General features: G+C 39.2%; 1 protein-coding gene across 6 annotated transcripts in view; it reads right to left on the bottom strand.

Moving 5' to 3' along the window:
• Window positions 1–19,937, bottom strand: part of WWP1 (WW domain containing E3 ubiquitin protein ligase 1) — a 139,788-nt gene that overhangs the window by 58,602 nt on the left and 61,249 nt on the right. For all 6 annotated transcript variants that reach the window (XM_012518097.4, XM_012518098.3, XM_004474756.5 and 3 more), the window contains one exon: window positions 6,411–6,747. In XM_012518097.4, coding sequence (XP_012373551.1) covers window positions 6,411–6,747 — 337 coding nt within the window. The remainder of the gene's footprint in view (window positions 1–6,410; window positions 6,748–19,937) is intronic.

Raw genomic sequence — 19,937 nt, 5'->3', positions numbered from 1 at the left:
TAGATCGCCTTTGTTTCTATGTAATATAGCATAAGCATGGGAAAAATACAATTAACGTAACCTAAAGACTACAGTTAACAGCAATTCTGTAATATTCTTGCATCAATGCCAAAAATGGAAAAATGACAAATATTTACTATAGACCATAGTTGGTTGTAATAGTCTGGTAATATTATCTCATAATTTGTAACACATGTTCCACAACAATGTAGTGTGTTGGTGGAGGGGTGTTATATGGGAATTCCACACATGTGCATGATTGTTTTGTAAATTCACAACTTTTCTAATAAAACCATATTTAAAAAAAGTTAATGGGAAGTCAGGGTTTAAACATGGAATTTCATTCTAAAGATGTTTTAGGAATATCTTTTACATACATCAAAGGGGCTATGTATCTGTATGAAAGCTTAACTGACAAAAACAAATGAAATACCCCCAAAATTGATTAAGTTTCACAACTTCTAGTAACAGTACTTCACTGTTTTTAGATATTAATCCCTATAATCAGTCCTTGAATTTTTATTGCTATTCTACAGCAAAATTTCCTTACTGAATAAGTTTATTTCTATAAGGCCATCATCTCTACACACTGAAACACAAGCTCCACAACAGCAAAGTCTGGGCTCTCATATGCCTCTGTTCACCCAGTGTCCAGAACACACCAGCCCAGAGAAGGCGCTCAAATATCTGCTGCTGGAATACTAAGAAAATACCATTCTCTGGGTTGTGAGCTAAGGAGTACGTTAACAAATATTTCCATATTATTTGGAATATATACTTGGGCATGCCTTAGTTTTGTAATCAAACAAATTTTAAGGTTGGGGGAAAAAACAGAAAAACATCTTCCATCCACATAATTGACTATGAAGCTTGTGTTTTATCTTTAGTAGCAAATACTTCTGACTTAACAGTCAATAAATATTCAGTAAGCACTTTTGTTTCAAGTTAGTCCTTGGTCTTTAATTTTCAGTGTTCGAGCTCTAACAATTCATCTTTCTCCAACTAAATTGCTTGCTACACAGAAAATTATATTCAGAACTACTTTTGGATATCTTCTTTATAAGTTTTTACATTCTGTTCACTAGAATAGGAGATGGGCAAACTTTTTCTGTAAAGAGACATTTAGTACATAGAAAACTCCTTCCCTGCCCTACTCACATTTGCCCAGGGTGGGCCATCCCAGATGGTGTGCATGCTTTGTGCCCAGCTGCCCTGTGCTGATGATTTTCTTGGGACAAAGAACCCTGGCCCACTGGGGCCTGCTGAATTTTACTGTCAGTCCCAGTGACTCCCAGATCCCACTGAACCCCTCCCACATTCTCTGGGACCTAGTCCGAGGTGGGGCAACTCACCAAGTCACCACTCCTAAAGTGAGATTCTACCACTGGTGCTGGCAATTGACAACAGTGAGTCCCCAGTGTGTAGGTGGGACTGGAGTGTGAGCCGACCTTGGGCAGCAATGAGGGAGGAAGGTGCTGAGCAGGGGGAAGGGGAAGAGAGGGATGTGGTACAAGGGTGAAGGAGGACTGCCCTGGCTTGGTCTGGCTCACAGTGCTCAGCTAGAGCTGTGCCCAGGGTCCACAGAAAAGTGGTGGTGGGGTGGATTTAGTCCACCAGTAGCTTACCCCATTAATAAATATTCATGACCATCCCACCCCCAAATAGATGCAAAGCACCTGGATGACTGATGAGAATTCTCAATAATATTCCTTAATTTATTGTAAAGGAGAGCCCTAATTTAAAACTGCTGTACTTGACCTTCGACAGTAATACTCTCCTTTTCGGAATTTATACATGTTCTACTTATCTCATTAAAATATTGCATGCAAATTTCAAAAGCTAGTACTAAACAAAGACCTTACTAAAAAAAAAAAAAGAAACATGGAAATAATTCACGAAATATATCACAATAAAAACAACAGGATTCAGTTACTGATTGGCTATCTACTGGTTTCATTCACACTGGGATAATGGGGTATATAGTAAGACTGTTGGCTTCTCATTACCCACAATCCAGCTTTTTCTCCTGTACTGCCAATGTCTCCAGATTCTCATCAGTAGCGAGCCATAATTTTTACCTCCCCTTTTACAAAGCAAAACATACAACACAACAAAAAACTGCCTCTCAGTTCTGCATTTTTTCTTGCCACTCCCATATAATATCTTCTTTCCCTGTGTCTTCACAAGGAATTTTCTATGTTAGTTCTCACTCTTCCCTTCATTCACTCACAACTCACAACAATTTGAATATAGCTTTTTCTATTTTTCTATTTTGACTTTGTCAGAAGGCAACAATAACCTCTTTGTTGTTAAATTCAATGGATGCCTTTCAGTTCTTATCTTACTTGAATTTTTCATCAGCTTCTGACCTAGTTCACCATTTCCATCGAAGGCATTTACAAGTCAGGGCTTTTGTCCAACTGCTCAAGATCACTTAATCAATCACTAATTCATTTATTTAACAAATATTTATTGAGTATCCACTAAATGGCAGGCACAATTTAAGCACTAGGAATATAAAAATGGACAAAATAAAGTTCCCTTTTCTGTCTAGTGGGATTAAAAACAGATAAACACAAAAACATATGCCAAAGGGTGATTTAAGGGTTGTAAAGAAAAATAATTCAGGTTACACCATGCTGATTAAAAGAAACCTACTCAAAAGAGTTCACATGGATTCCTTTTATATTAAGTTCTAGAACAAGCAAAACTAATCCACAGTGGAAAAAAATGCATGACTGTCTAAAGGTAGAGATAGGGGCTGAATGAAAAAGAGGCCTGAAAGAACTATCTGAGGTGATGGTATATCTTCACAGATATCTTAATAGTGTTTGAGTTACACAACAAAATGTGTCAAAATCAAAAATCAAATGCATACTTAAGATGTGTGCATTTTCTACACAAACTTTAAAAATTTAAACAAGTACTGAACTCTAGTTAATGACATACAAGCTGAAGTACTGAGAGGTGAAAGGTATTTGAAAAATAGATGATATAAGTGGATATGACTCAAGCAACTTGGGCTCCCATCTACGATATAGAAGGTCCTTTCTGGGGTCTCCTGATGAAGGCAAGCTGGCCCTAGCACAGAGCTGGCCCACATGGAGTGCTGGCTTGTGCAGGAGCACTGGCCTGTGCAGAGAACTGAAGCAGCAAGATGACACAACAAAAAGAGACAAAGAAGAGACACAATAAGAGACATAACAGACCAGGGAGGTGAAGTGGCACAAGAGATTGAGCACCTCTTCCCAGTTCAGAAGGTCCCAGGATTGGTTCCTGATGCTGCCTAAAGAGGAGACAAGCAAACACAGAAGAACCTACAATGAATGAGCAGAGAGAGCAGACAACGGGGGACTGGAGGGGGGGAGGTGTAGGGAAGAAATAAAGAAATAAATCTTTTTTCCCCCTAAGATTTATTTTTTATTTATTTCTCTCCCCTTCCCCCCACCCCAGGTATCTGCTCTCTGTGTCCATTTGCGGTGTGTTGCTCTGTGTCTGCTTGTATTTCTTTTTTGTTGCATCATCTTGCTGCGTCAGCTCTTCATGTGTGTGGCGCCACTTCTAGGCAGGCTGTACTTTTTCTCATGTGGGGTGGCTCTCCTTACAGGGCACACTCCTTGAGCATGGGGTTCCCCTACACAGGGGACACCCGTGTGGCATGGCACTCCTTGCACGCATCAGCACTGTGCATGGGCCAGCTCACCACATGGGTCAGGAGGCCGTGGGTTTGAACCCTGGACCTCCCATGTGGTAGGCGGATGCTCTATCCATTGAGCCAAACCCGCTTCCCAAAATAAATATATCTTTAAAAAAAAATTAGATGGCTAGAAAGTGATGGAGATAGGAGATAAAGCTAGTAGTTTTAATAAAATGTCAATAGGAGAATACTAGGTGGTATATATATGGGAGTTTGCAGCAAAATTCTTGAAACTTTTCTGTCTGCTTGCAAATTTCCACAATAAAATGTTGGGGAAAAATAAGGTAGGGTAAGTGGATGGGGTAGAGCTGATTTAGACAGGGGATTCAGGGACTGAGGTAACATCTGAGCAGAGACCTGAACGTGAATCTTATATCTTGCAGATATCTGGGGAAGAACATTCCATACAAAAGTTAGATAAAAGAAATAAAGGTCATTAGAGTCTGAGATCATGGCTGGTAAAAGACTCAAATCTTATCTACAGCCCAGAATGCTCTTTTTAGAATACTCTTCTCGACTGCTGATATATATATATACCAACTGCCTCTCTGAAACTACCAATTGGATGCCCTACAAATATAGAACTCAAACACTTCATTCTCCTACCCACCCTGAGCCCATATTCTCCCTATAATCAAATATCTCTGTCAAATATACCACCACCCAGCTGCCTATGGAGTATGTGGGGCCAGCGAGGGGAGGGTGGGTGGAGCCCTAGAGACCTACTTTTACGCTCTAAAGAATCAACCTAGTACTGATGCGATAAAACTGATTTTCCACTGACTTGCATTTTAAATTGGATTTTGATTCATTGAATTTTTCATTTTACCTATATATCACTATATAAAGTGAATCAAATTTTAAAACTATGGAGAGTAAAGAATTATTTAACAAAAGCACTTGGAGCAAGTGGGCTGCACATTTCAGTCACTAGGATCTGGGCACCCATGAGTACGTTGTTTAGTTAGATAAACAACAGAATCAGTCTCCAAAGATAGGAGAGACAAAGAAAGGCTTCTGAGAGAAGTAGATGGCATTGTAGAGTTGAAAACTAGTCAGAAGGAGTTCACAAGTCATGCATGAGCAAAAGAACCTTAACTCCTCCACTTGTTTTCTATTCTTCCACTTCTCCACAAGTAATTACCAAGACCCGTCTTATTGTCCTAAAATGCTAGCCTCTACCTTAGTTCAGGCTTGCTTAATTTTCACCACTGCTTATCTACAGATTACATAGACAGAGACAGACAGAGGAGAGAGAGACCAGAAAAACAAAAGTTCAGGAAACAGTCCTTACTGTCATTACACTCAACACACTACAGCATTTTCCATTCCATTCTATATTGATTTATTTTATCTTTTATGTGTTCAGATGCTGATCACTGTTAATGCATGGCAATCCACAATTTGAAAAACATTTATCCAGATTATTCCTGAACTTCTCCTAGTGCTGTAATAACTAATGTTGGCTTCAGGCCTGCTGAAGCAACTATTTAGCCCTCACAGAATTAAATTTATGGGCTTACCATTCTGAACTGGAATACCTGCTTCCTTCATTTATAAAATGGTTTGGCTGCTATCCTAACTCGTCTCCTTAACTCCCAATCTGCTGTCTATACCACTGTTAGGATGATCTCAATAAAATGCAAATATAATTATACCACTCCTCTAATATTCTTTAAGGTTTATTCAAGGTTTTTGGGTATAAATGCCCACACCATTATCAGGCTTATAAAAATCCTCTTAGGACCGTTTGCTCTTCAGCACTATATAAATTGCTTCTTTCTAATGCTGAATTCTTTCTTGAGTCAGCCTTACTCATTTTTATGGCTGCTAAATATTTGAACATGCAGTTGGCTCCACTTAGAATCAAACCTATCATGTGCCCTTCATTATTTGTTTTACTAACTCCTACTCCTCTTTCAGAAAGCCACATAAGTATCACTTCTTCCAGAAATATTCTGATCTCAACAATACCCTTCCCGTCACCCCACACACATATGTTCCCTGCAAAGCTTTTAAACTTGCCACTTGCATAGCTTTAATTGTACTATATAGAGTCACTTGTTGCTCACTTATCTTTATGCCCCATTAAACCAGGAGGTTGAATGAAGTCAGACACAAAAGGACAAATATTGTATGGTCTCACTAATATGAACTAAAAAGATAAGTAAACTCAGGGAGGTAAACTCTACAGTATAGGTTACTAGAAGTTGAATGTGGATTAAAAATGGGGGCTGATGCTTAATGTATGTAGAATTTTTAATAAGGTTTATGGTAAATGTGTAGAAATGAATAGAGTTGATGGTAATACATTATAGTGAGTATAACCAACTGCTGATTTATCAATGTGACTGTGGCTGAAAGGGATAGTTCGGGGCCTAGAGAGCAGACCAAAAAGGAATACAGAGAATATCATAGCCACTTTTATCTTAAAGCAAAAATAAATCAAGAATCAAATTGAGGGGATGTTAGAAATTAAGATCAGGTTTTTTTCCTTTTCCCATCATATATGCACATACTTCAGCCAAATGAGCAATTGTTCTTAGTTCCAAAAAGAACTTAGTTTGTGGCAAATAGTATAAATCAGATTTCTATATAGATTTCAAATTACTGAAACTATGGAAAAATTTTATGTATCATTCAGTGGTCAGATATTATCCAAAAGTTAATACTGTCATCTAAATCAAACTTTAAAAAAATATATTTAACATACCCTGATGGCAAAGTTTCCGTGTTGGCATTTCCAGACTGTTGCCGTACAGATTCCACACACCCATCTGGCTGTCTTAATTTGGCTGCTTCAAAAGAAGAACTATTTCCAGAATCAGAGGTGGTAGGATCTAACATACTTCTAGCTTCAGATTCCACTGCTGCACTGGTAGAAGGAATACATTCATTGTTTTCTGAGGAAGTCAGTATTTCTTGAACTGGAGGATCTTCAACAGTAGTACTAGTGCAGTTTGAAGACAAGGCAGTTTCTTCAGAAACTATTGCAGTTCCCACGGCCGATGCATTATCACTTGGTGCAGATGAGGATGACTCGCCATTAACTGAGAAGGAAAAACCAGTAAGAAAAGCTATCAAGCAACCAAGAACTAGCCAATCAAAATTTTACTTAAGAGCCTAATTCACACTGAGCAATGTACCAGGTACAGATGAACATAAAACAAGCTAGATTATAGTTTCAAATTGCTCACATTTTAGGGATGAACAACATATAAATGATTAAAATTTAAGAATATATATACTAATAACTTTAACTTAGGAAAGAAAACCAGTATTAGGACAACAAATATCTTTCCTCTGGATTCTCAATTCTGAGGGAAAGTGTGCTTGTGCTATAGAAAAACTTTAAAATAAGCCCTTTCCATCTCCCTTTTCTCACACAAATGTTAGCTACTATCAAAAAGAACGCTTCTGCTAATGTAGAAAATACATGGTGGCATTAATTCTTAAAATAGTACTATAAGAAATGGAAGAAAAAGATTCAAGAACCCATTCTATACTTTCTGTAAAAATAACACAGTCCTGGGACCCAGTGATAAAATTTTCTTAGTTTTCATTTTAAGTGTGATTGATTCATTTAAACTATGTACTGGAATAAAAGTGAATCAAGTTAAAAGTGTGTAGGCAATAGATAAACAAAACGTACTAGATGATTACACATCAAAGTTCAAATTGAAATGAGAAAGGAAGACAAATTAAAGTAATGGAATCTTCTGGTACATTTTAAAGAAAGAAAAAGACAAACTTCAATAACCAGATATAAAAAATAAAGTATTTAGAGCTATCTTGTATGCAATACTATTAAAAATCATGAAGAAATAAAAGGAGAGTATGTGTAAAGAAACTAAAATTCTGTTATCTGTTACATGATATTCATGTACAAGCAGTCTCATCTTCAACGAAGTGGAAATTAATTCCAATAGAAGAAAGGATTAACAGTTGTCTTTTAAAGCAAATTAGCAAAACTGGGAAAAGAAGAATACATGAATAAATATATAGGTATAATCTAGTCCACAAGAAAGTCATAAACCTCTGTGCTCACTAAGACACAGCACATGAAACACAAACTACTAGAAACAGGAAGAAAATTAAATATTAAATGGCACCATTCAGTTGCTCAAGGCAAAAATGTCTCTTCCACACACAACTCCACAGCAAGTGCTCTCAGTCCTTTTCCTCATCTTTACTACTACCCTAAGTTCCTCATGTCTTGCCTACTCTACTGAAATTGTCTCCCAACTGGCCTGCCTACTTTCTCTCTTATGCAACTAATATCCATTTTCTAAACATGAACAAAAGTAATCATTTTAAAACATAACACAGATTTTTCTCTCCTAATTAAACACACCAAGGGATTCCTATTACAACCAGAATAAATGCCAAACTATTTACCCCAGCTCAGGATAAAGACCCTACATAGTCTGGTCCACTGCTAGGTCTGAGTAGTCAAGTTGATCTTTCTATTCCTTGAAGAGAACAAACTCCTTCCCACTTCAGAGATGTGCACTTGCTACTCCCACAGTCTCAGAATATTTTATAATGGGCAGCTACTTATCATTTAGTTCAGGCTCAACAACATTTTCAGAAGGCAGTCCTCTAGTACCCTCTTTGATGTTGCATATACCCCCACAATCACTCCAGACTACCATCGTTTCCCATTTTCTTTTTCATATTCTGAAATCATTTCATTTAAAAATTTTACTTATTTTCATTAAGTTTAGAGTGCAAGAACTGTCAGATTTTTTCATTTTGTATTCCCAACAGCTAAAATGGGTCTGGCATATGAAAATATCCAATAAATATTTTTTGATGCAGTAAATTAAAAATAAATCACAGCAGAAGAACTGAACATAGCTCTCTCAAAACTATGTAGATAACCGATAATGCATTCACAAAAATACTAAATAAAGATATAAAGGATTTAATAACAACAAATACACCTGGCTCTAAGTTACAGAATTTCAGAGAGGTAGCTGCATATATATTCCATTTAAACAGTCAAAGAATTTTTTCAAGAAACTGACACCTATAAGGACACAAAGAAAATCCTTAATCCTATAATCTGGAGGTACATTCTGACTGTAAAATTCAGTGAAACTAGAAATAAACAAACAACTCAATTTATTGAAAGGTTTACTAAAAGTCTGGGAGAATGTGCTCAACACTTTTAAGGATTAACCTCAGAAAACAATGCTGACACAGGAGCATTTTTCCTACTTTACTAGTAAGAAAACTGATGTGTATGTGTACACAGAAATAACAGTTCTCCCCTTAATTCACAATTGATTTGCTAAAGTTTAAAAAAAATTAATAAAATAATCCTTGAATTGAGGATATCAAAATGAAATTACAAAGTTTAGGGAAATTAATGGCAATGAAAACACAACAAATACTACAGGATGTTAACATCAGACAAAAAAACAAACAAAACATTATGGTAAATGAAAGAAACCAGACACAAAGTACTACATATTGCATGATTCCATTTATATAAAATGTAAATATAAATAAATTTTTGAAGATGAAATTAGATTAGTGGTTATGTAAGGCTGGGGAAGGATAGAGGGACTGAGAGGTATCTGCAAAAGGGTGTGGGGTTTTTCTTTTTGAGTAATAAAATTGTCCAAAAATCATTTGTGATGATAAATGCAAAACATTGTGATTATACTAAAAGCCACTGATTGTACACTTTGGATGGACTGTATGGTATTTGAATATATCTCAATAAAACTGCTTTAAAATAAATGAATATGTAAGAATAGCTAGAAATAGCAGCTATGTATAGCAGGGGAAGCATAGAGAGATTGAGAGGTGAAGAACTGCCCTGTTTGCCACCTTTTTGTTTATTATCTTAATAATGAAAATGCTCTAATGATGATTGAAGCGATGAATGCACAACTATGTGATTATATCAAATACCACTGATTGTACATTTTGGATGACCTGTATGCTTTATTAATATGTATCAATAAAATTGATTTGTTTAAAAAAAATAATGCCACTGGAGATGGCCAAAAAAGTATCCAAGGATTTAAGAAAGAATGACAATAAGTACGTTTAGCAAATACATTTGGTAAGTAAAACCAAGAGTTGATTTATTAAAAGACCAATAAAACAGACAAGAGTTTGCTTATCTGCCTGTTAAGAATCAGTTGCATATTAGGTTTGTTGTTACAGAACAATAGTAAAATGATTCTTTTTCGAGGACAAAAAAAAAGTATCAGTTGGGATCTTGCTAAAAACATGTCCCAGTTTCTATTCCATACTTATTGGAATAGGAGAAATCTCTAGGGAAGGGCCTGGAAATCTATTATCTTAACAAATGGTTCTGGAAAATTGATTTCTTATCAGGAAAGTTGTTGAAACCATGAAATACACCCTTCCAAATTTTATTAAAAAGAAAAGTGATATTTGCCAAAAGAACATTCCAAACACTGTAGTTTTAACCACAGACTTGCAAATCCCCAGAGTTCACCTGATTCTTCCCCTGACCCTTTCCTCAATTCCATGGATAGTCCAACCCAATCCCCCGATTCTACACCCCTCACAGACCAGCACTGCCGAAACCAATAGCATCGCTGCACGACTGTCATGCTCATCCACTGCACAATTACACCCTTCCACCTTATCATAGATTTTGCCCATATGGGCATTGGCTCACAACCATCTACTCCCTTTCTGTCTACCATAAATCTATGCTGTAAACCTGTAAACCTAAGGAGCAGGTGAACTCTGGGGATTTGCAGGTCTATGGTTAAAACTACAACTTCGGGAATGTTTTTTTGGCACATATGGCAGGGGAGGGTTACTGGTATAGGGTGTTGAATGTGGGGGCATACAGGACAGGGCACACCTGGGGTGGACTTGCATGGATTATCTAAGTGTTCATCTTATCAGTGGGTGGAGACCCACTATATTCTCAAATATAGGGGTAAGAGTCTCTTGAGAACATAGGCAATGCTTAATAAAAGAAAAAAGACCAATATGTCAAAACTTCAATTTAACTGCAAGTAACTATGAATTTTATCCTTCAAAAAGTGAAACTTAGTGGTTACTATTGGCCCTGAGGGGAGGGGAAAAGAATAGAATAGAGGGAACATAGGGCATTTTTAGGGCATTAGAATTGTTTTGCATGGAATTGCAATAATGGATCCAGGCAATTTTAAATTCCATCAAAATTTATAAAAGTGTATGATCCAAAATGTAAACCATAGTGTAAATCAATTGACCATGCTTCAGTACTTGTACATCAACTGTAACAAATGAACCATCTACATGTAAAATGTTATTAATAGGAGAGAGAAAGAAAGGAGGAGATGTTGGGGTATATGGGAATCCCCTATATCCTGTATGTGACTTTGTGACCTAAAGCTTCTCTGAAGATATGAAAAAAAATAAGACACTGGGGGAATATATAGAAGAAAATGTCACTGTACATACAAGGCAACAAATCTTATAGTGATGAAGAACATGACAGAAAGATATATTTTTAAAAAATTATTTCAAATCTTTTCAATTTTTTATTTTATTTTTAAAACTATCATTATTTCATTTTCCTATTAATTTTACTTGGTTATTTTGTTGGTTTTATTTTTGAAGAATTTTTGGATCACAGAAGGGTCACAGCTGTGGCAGGGGAGGATCACTGGTGTGGGGTGTCAGTGATGGGGGATACATAGGAAGAAGTTCAACTGGGGCACACTGTTAAGGCATATGAATGTGTTCAAGTGTTCATGGGGCATTGCGATGGTGGGTGGAGATTCGTACGATAACCCTAAAAATATCAAACTCCCATCCTGGGGAGCTCTGCCACATTCTCTAATGGGATAGCAAGAATCACCTGAGTACAGGGGTAGTGACTAATGAAGGAGGATAGACCATTGATGGGCCCTTGATACTGATGACAGTACTTATGTAGCAGTTTGATACGGTTTATGAATTCCAAAACCAGACACTGGATTATGTTTGTAAACTATCTGTCCCTCCAGGCATATTAGAGTATATTGGATTCAGAGATTCCACTATTGCTTGATTAAATAATGATTAAGGCTTTGACTGGGCAACGTCAGTAGGACATTGAGTCCCCGCCCCCTTGGTGGGTGGGAACACTCAGAGAAACTGTTCCACAGAGAAGGGAATTGGAGTTTTGAGCTGAAGCCCAAGAAGTAAGCACACAGGGAATAGAGACAGCTCCTTAGACACAGAATAAGCCCAGGGGAGAGAAACAGAGCCATTTGCCTGATAGTCCATAACTGGCCTTGTGGAGAGAGCATAGCAGCTGAGAATGGAGAGAAACAGAGCCCCTGGAAGAGAGGAACCTAAGAAGTCGAAACTCTTGGCAGACGTTGGCAGCCATCTTGCCCGAACATGTGGCAACAGATTTTGGTGAGGGAAGTAACATGGTTTATGGCCTGGTAATTGTAAGTTTCTACCCCAAATAAATAGCCTTTATAAAAGCCAACAGATTTCTGGTGTTTTGCATCAGCACCCCTCTGGCTGACTAACAGAGAATTTGGTACCAGAGAGTGGGGTCATGCCTTTGCAATCACCAAAATGATGGAATGGTTTTATAAATGGGTAAGGGGTATTTTTTGGAGGAATAGTGAGATGTTTGATAGAAAAGGCCAAGATTGCTTTGCAGAGACTATTGCTAGGGATTTGGATGCTAGAGACTTTTTATGATGCCTTAGAAGTAAATGATGAAACTATTATTGGAAACTGGAAGAAAGGCGGCCCAAGTTTTAAAGTTGCAGAGAAGATAGCAAGATTAACTCCTGATGTTATATTGAAGACAGAATTTGAAAATGGTTAGCCTGGGCATTTGGCTGAAGAACTTTCCAAAGTAACCTCAGAGAATGTGGCTTAGCTTCTCCATGCAGCTTATAGCAAAATGCTAGATGGGAGAGATAAGCCAAGGAATGAACTTTTGGGCACAAAGAAAACAGAAAATGCTTCTGGAGATTCCAAACCTCTGGAAATCAAGCTCCCAGATGATAGTGGCCCATAGGAGAACTTAACTAAACTTGGATCTTGTAAATCAGGATTGAAGATGCAGTTATCTAGGAAAGACTTGTGGAAAGTCTTATTGTCTGATGGCTTGGGCCCATGCTCCTTGCATGCTAAACCAACGAACTTTTTGAGAGCACTGTATGAACAAAACCACTGTCAGCTTGGACTAAAGGAGAGGATGAAGGAGAAAGAGATTTAAGAGGAAAACCATGGAAGCTGAGATCTGGAATTAAGACATCACCTTGGGCCAAGAGAGGAAACCCACCCATGTGTACAGGAGGGTGAGTTTACTGCAGCAGTGGGAAGAGGGTAGATGTTCCTGCCCGACATTCAGAGAGAATTTTGCTGCCCCAGGGTAGAGAAAAGGTGGAGCACATTTCTCAAGGATTAGGGCAGTTAAGGTCAGCACCCTTAAAGTCTGGGAGGGATGGACCTGTCCCCCATTGGTTATGGAAGACCAGGTGGTCAAATCGTTGCTCTGAGAGGGCTGAGCTTATACGTCAAATGTTAGGGAGAATGTTGTATTCACTTCACTGTATTACGAGAGCTAAGACTCTAACCCAGAGATTAAGATGTAGCAATCCCCTCAATGTTCCTTGAGGGTAACGTCTGGAGCTTGGTAAACACCCAGATACTTGATGAGGATGGAACCAAGAAAATAGCCATTGGGAAAGCCTGTGGAAAGGGTGGGTCCCCATGTGGCCCCAAGGAAGAAGAAACCACTGTCTTAAGAATGACTCTCAGGGAAGTGGACTTGGCCCAATGGATAAGGCGTCCACCTACTACATGGGAGGTCCATGGTTCAAACCCTGGGCCTCCTTGACCCATGTGGAGATAGCCCATGTGCAGTGCTGATATGCACAAGGAGTGCCATGCCACACAGGGGTGTCCCCCGCATAGGGGAATCCCATGCACAAGGAGTGCGCCTAGTAAGGAGAGCTGCCCAGCTCAAAAGAAAGAGGAGCCTGCCCAAGGATGGCACCGCACACATGGAGAGCTGACAAAGCAAGATGATGCAACAAAAAGAAATGCAGATTCCCACTGCTGCTGATAAGGACAAAAGCAGTCACAGAAGAACACACAGCAAATGGACAGAGAGAGCAGACAACTAGGGGGGGAGGCAGAGGGGAGAGAAATAAATAAAAAATAAATCTGAAAAAAAAAAAAACCTCTCAGACTTTGAAATCAAATGGAGGATGCCCTGCAGGGAGGATGCCCAGAGAGAATAGACCCCTGGGGAGAGAGAGACAGAGCCAGATGCCTGAGAGTCTACAGCTGGCCTTGTGGACAGAAGCAAAGTCTAGAGGGGCTTATAGCCTATAGATGACCTTGTGGAGAAAACAGAGGAGCTGAGCCCAGAGGAACCTAGGAAGCCTGAACACTGGCAGATGTCAGCAGCTATTTTGCTCCAACGCACAGTAATAGACTTTGGTGAGGGAAGCTTATGCTTTATGGCCTGGTTATTTTAAATTTCTACCACAAATAAATACCCTTTAAAAAACCAACCAATTTCTGGTATTTTAAATCAGCACCTCTTTGACTGACTAATAAAACTTATGAACCTTTTCTTTTGAAATTTAAACAGCCTACTATTGTATGTTGCGTAAGAATTACCTCCTGAGAGCCTTCCTGCTGTTCAAACGTGGCCTCTCTCTAAGCCAAACTTAGCATATAAATACATTATCTTCCCTGCCCTAGCATGGGACATGACTTCCAGGGATGAGCCTGCCTGGCACTGAGGGATTATTACCAAGTGCCAACTAGCAGTGTATCTGGAAAAAGACCTTGATGGAAAGGAAAAAGACAAATGAGTTTTTATGGCTGAGATTTCAAGGTGAGTCTGGTCAGTCTAGAGGTGATGCTTATGCACGTCTCAGCAGGACCTTATTGATTGCCAAAGTAAATATTGCCTCAAATAGTGGGGTTCCTGAGGGTTCTAGAGACATGCAGACACTACAGGCAGGGTAGAAGAAAGCTCAGGAGTTTGTTGCCCTGACAGTGGGCTCCACTTTGGAATTGACATACCCCAGTGTGACAGAGTTGGACTCATTTGTGGTTTCCCTACACATGGCTCCTCTGTTCCTTCTATTTGAACCTACAGGTAGTACTAGAGTTAAGAGGTGTATATCCAAAAGACCTAAATCTTTGGGCTGTCCATGTGCTAGTTGGGCCCTGAATCTCAAAGAGTTGCAACATCTACTGTCTGGTTCATTGGACTCACCCAGGACAACTAACAAGACAATGATGGACAACAACCATCCCAAGGAACTGAGAAAGTCTGCAATGACAAGCAAGATAGTCCCATCCAACTGCCCTATGGGATCTAAGCCACCCTCTAAATTAGAGGCAGAGTGGGAGGGGGCATCACAATCCCTGAATTCTCAGGACTGCAGAATGAACAATGGACTAGAGTAGACTTATTGTTTTTCTACTATATACTTATTGCTATTTCAGGAATGGAAAAACTTTAATCATTGATGTGAAGGCAGTGGCCACTGGAGGTTCTGAGGGGAGGGAGAGGGAAAAACAGGTATAATATGGGGGCATATTTGGGACACTGGAATTGTCCTGCATGACAATGCAATGATGGACACAGGCCATTATATATTTTGTCATAACTTACAAAATTGCATTGGGCAGAGTGTAAATTATAATGTAAATTATAATCCACACTTAGTGGCAATACTTCAATATGTGTTCATCAATTGTAACAAACGAACCACACTAATGAAGGATGTTGTTAATGTGGGCAAGTGTGGGAGGGGTAGGGAGTGGGGCATATGGAAATCCCCTATACATTTTTTAAAGTATTTTTTAACAAATAGATTAAAAACAAAAAAGTGATAGAATTGATAACCAGCAAGATGGCAGCAGAGGAAGTAGCTCCTAAAGTCAGCTCATGCTACAAGGTATAGTAATCATCCAGAGCTACCAAAGCACCTCTTTGGGGGGCTCTAGGAAACCAAAAGAGCATCCTGCAACATCCTTGAAAGAATGGAAGGGGAAAAAAAAAGAATGGAAGAAAGAGACTGCTCATCTGCAGATATGATTTGTAAGCAGAGGACTCCATGCTACAGAGGCCAGTGACCATCCTACACTGGCAGCACAGGCCACTTGCGAGTTATTCTGTGGCTGGAATTGGAAGCTCCATTCCCTAAAAACAGGGGTGGGGCGGGGAGACATGGCTGGGCACCAACCGGAGCTACTGATTAGTATATTTGGCAAGCTAAAGTGTAATAGTAAGAACAGCTAAAGTTTAAACCTCCAAGTCAGAAAGAGGCCAGTAGCTGCCATTTTAACTCTTCCCCTGGTACGAGGGGAATTTTGGTGGGCTGAAAATCACAGTGATGGTAGGGATCCCATCCAGATCAGATTGCAGCTCTAGCCTAAGCCCTAGCCCCACCTCCAGCAGGGAGTAAGCTGGCAGGATCTGTGTCAGCCTCTCCAGAAGAATATAGGCCATGCCATGGAGGCTGATGATCATCCTACTCTGGCAACATAAACCGCCTCAGGTGAGCTCTGTAGCTGAAGTTAGAAGCTCCATTTCCCAAAAACAGGGAAGGAAAAGATGGATGGCCAACAACTTCAGATACTAATAAATTCGGCTGGCCTAACATAAAACTCTAAGAACGGCTAAAGTTTCAACCTGTCCAAGTCAGAAAGAGGCTGGTAGCCACTATTTCTACTCTGCCCCCAGCATGAGGGGAAGCCAGGCTGATTAAACATCACAGTGATGGCAGGGACCAGCTTCTTCCCACATAGATAGTACTACAGCCTTAGCCTAGGCTTCAGCCCCACCTCTGACAGGGAGGAAGCTGGCAGGACTGCATCAACCTCTCCAGGTAACTGCAGGTATGTTTGCTTGGCACAGACTGAACAGTTGGAAGTCTATTAGGACTACTGCGGTCATTCTGAGATTGCTGTAGTTTCCATCACCACCCCAGGCAAGGGAGGAAGGGGCATGGAGCTTCATCAGTCTCTCTGGGCAACTACAATCTAGGCTTGCATGACTTGGATTATTACATGGCTGTAACTCTGTCCCTACCCCAAAGGTAGGAGACGCTTCATTGGTCCCTGAGGCAATGTGGACATCTTGAGCATACACAGCTTACAGCACCAACTACATCCTCGGCTCCTATTACACAACCAGCAAGGGAGAAATGGCAAAAAAAAGCCCTAAGCTAAAGAGAGAAAGTACACCCAGAATAACTACATCAAGTAAGCTAGATGCTAAGACATGAACAAAAAAATTACAATCCATATCAAGAAACAGGAAATATGACCCAGTTAAAGGACAAGATAAGCCCCCAGATGACAAAAAGTAGTTGAGACAGCTATTCAAAGATGTCCAAACAAATCTCCTTAATAAATTCAATGAGATGGCTAGAGATTAAGGATATCAAAAAGACATTTGATGAGTACAAAGAAAAATTTGAAAGCATACATAGAAAAATAGCAGATCTTATAGGAATGAAAGGTGCAGTAAATGAAACTAAAAAATACACTAGAATCATGGAACATCAGATTTGAGGAGGCAGAAGAAAAGTTAGGTGAGCTTGAAGAAACGGCCTCCAAAAGTGAACATACAAAAGCACAGATGAAGAAAAGAATGGAAAAAATTGAATAAGGTCTCAGGAACTAAATGACAGCAAAAGATGTGCAAACATACATGTCAAGGGTATCCCAGAAGGTGAAGAGAAGGGAAAAGGGACAGAAGGAATATTTGAAGAAATAATGGTAGAAAATTTCCTGACCGTGTTGAAGGATATAGATATCCGTGTCCAAGAAGCACAATATACTCCCATCAAATAAATCTGAATAGATCAACTCTGAGACACAGTAACTAGAATGTCAAAAGACAAAGATGAAGAGAGAATTCTGAGAGCAGTAAGAGAAAAGCAATGCATAACTCATAAGGGATACCCAATAAGATTAACTGCTTATTTCTCATCAGAAACCATGGAGACAAGAAGGCAGTGGTATGATATATTTAAGATATTGCGTGTGAAAAATTTCCAGCCACGAATCTTATATCTGGCAAGATTGTCTTTCAAAAATGAGGGCCAGTTTAGAATATTCACAGATAAACAGAAACTGAGGGAGTTTGTAACCAAGAGACTGGCTTGGCAGAAAAGAGTGTGCTACAGTCTGAAAGAAAAGACAGGAGAAAGAGGTTTGAAAGATGGAAATGAAGACTTTACCAATAAAAGTAACTAAAGGTCTCAAAAGAGTGATGAAAATGAAATATGACAGATAAAACCCAAAGGTCAAAATGGGTGAATAAGAACTGCCTTTATGGGTAATATTGAATATTAATAGATTAAACTCCCCAATCAAAAGACACAGAATGGTGCAATAGATAAGAAATCATGGGAAACGGACTTGGCCCAGTGGTTAGGGCGTCCGTCTACCACATGGGAGGTCCGCGGTTCAAACCCCGGGCCTCCTTGACCCGTGTGGAGCTGGCCCATGCGCAGTGCTGATGCGCGCAAGGAGTGCTGCACCACGCAGGGGTGTCCCCCGCGTAGGGGAGCCCCATGTGCAAGGAGTGCACCCTGTAAGGAGAGCCGCCCAGCGCGAAAGAAAGTGCAGCCTGCCCAGGAATGGCGCCGCCCACACTTCCCATGCCGCTGACGACAACAGAAGCGGACAAAGAAACAAGATGCAGCGAATAGACACAGAGAACAGACAACCGGGGGAGGGTGGGGAATTAAATAAATAAATCTTTAAAAAAAAAAAAAGAAATCATGAGACTCACCTTAGACCCAAGGATACCAAAAGATTGAAAGTGAAAGGCTGGAAAAAGATATTCCACATATGCAGAACAGTAACAACAACAAAAAAAAGCCAGAGTAGCTATACTTATATTGGATGAAATAGACTTTAAAGGATTCTAGTAATGTGCAGTCTGAGAAGGAATTCAGGGGAAAAAATTCCATTTACAAAAGTGACAAAAAGAATCAAATATTTAGGAATAAACTAAAGATGTAAAGCACTCTATCTAGAAAATGACAACACATTGTTACAAGAAATAAAAAAAAGACCTAAATATTGGAAGAACATTCCATGCTCATGGATTGGAAGACTAAATATCATTACAATGTCAATTCTACCCAAATTGATATACAGATTCTACACAATGCTGATAAAAATCATACCAACATTTAAAAAATAAATAGAAAACATGATTATCAAATTTATTTGGAAGGGTAAGGGGTCCCAAATTGCCAGGAACATCTTAAAAAGGAGAAGCAAAGTTGAAGGACTCTTATTTCTGGACTTTAAATCACATTACCTAGCTACAGTTGTAAAAACAGCCTGGTGTTGGCATAAAGACAGATACATAGACCAATGGAATGGAACTGATGGTTCAGAAACAGACCTTTACATCTATGGTCAAGTGATTTTTGACTGCCTTTCAAATCCACCCAGCTCAGGCAGAACAGTTCATTCAAAAAATGGTGCTGGGAGAAGTGGATATCCATAGCCAAAATAAAGAAAGAGGACCCCTATCTCACACATTATACAAAAAGGAACTCAAAATGGATCAAAAACCTAAATCTAATAGCAAGAACCATAAAGCTAAATGCAGGAAAACATCTTTAAAATCTGGTGGTAGGTGGTGGATTTTTTAAGGAGATAAGAGGAGGACTAAGATAGATGCTATACTAAGATGCTATAGTATGTAAAAGTTTTAATGAACTTATTGTAAAAGTGTGGAAATGTATAGAGTTGATGGGAGCACATTATAGTGAGTAACAACTGGTTTATAAATGGGAATGTGGCCATAAGGGGTGTAAATTTCAACTGAAAGAAAGCTAGAGAATAATCCAGGTACTGAATAACACAGTAAACCCAGAGTTGGATGAGAATTGTGGTTGATGGTACACAAACAAGAGTGTCCTTTGTGACCTAGAGGAGATGTCCATCACTATTGCAGGGTGGTAGGAATGTGGAGAAGCACAGGAAAAATACAACTGGAGTGACCTATAGACTGTGGTTAATATTAATACTGTAATATTCATGCATCTATGCCAAAATGCACTGTGCTGATAATAGGGAAGTATGGAAATAGTGTGCCAATGTATGCTATGGACCATGGTTAATGGTAATAATCTGATATTATCTCATAATCTGTAACAAATGTTCCACCACAGTGTGGTGTGTTGATAGAGGGGTGTTGTATGGGAATTCTGCACATATGCATGACTGTTTTTTAAGTTCA

The sequence above is a fragment of the Dasypus novemcinctus genome, chromosome 14, assembly GCF_030445035.2.
Source record: "Dasypus novemcinctus isolate mDasNov1 chromosome 14, mDasNov1.1.hap2, whole genome shotgun sequence".
Classification (NCBI taxonomy): domain Eukaryota; kingdom Metazoa; phylum Chordata; class Mammalia; order Cingulata; family Dasypodidae; genus Dasypus; species Dasypus novemcinctus.
Note: the sequence above shows the minus strand (reverse complement) of the source record. Positions and strands in the feature narration are given on the sequence as shown.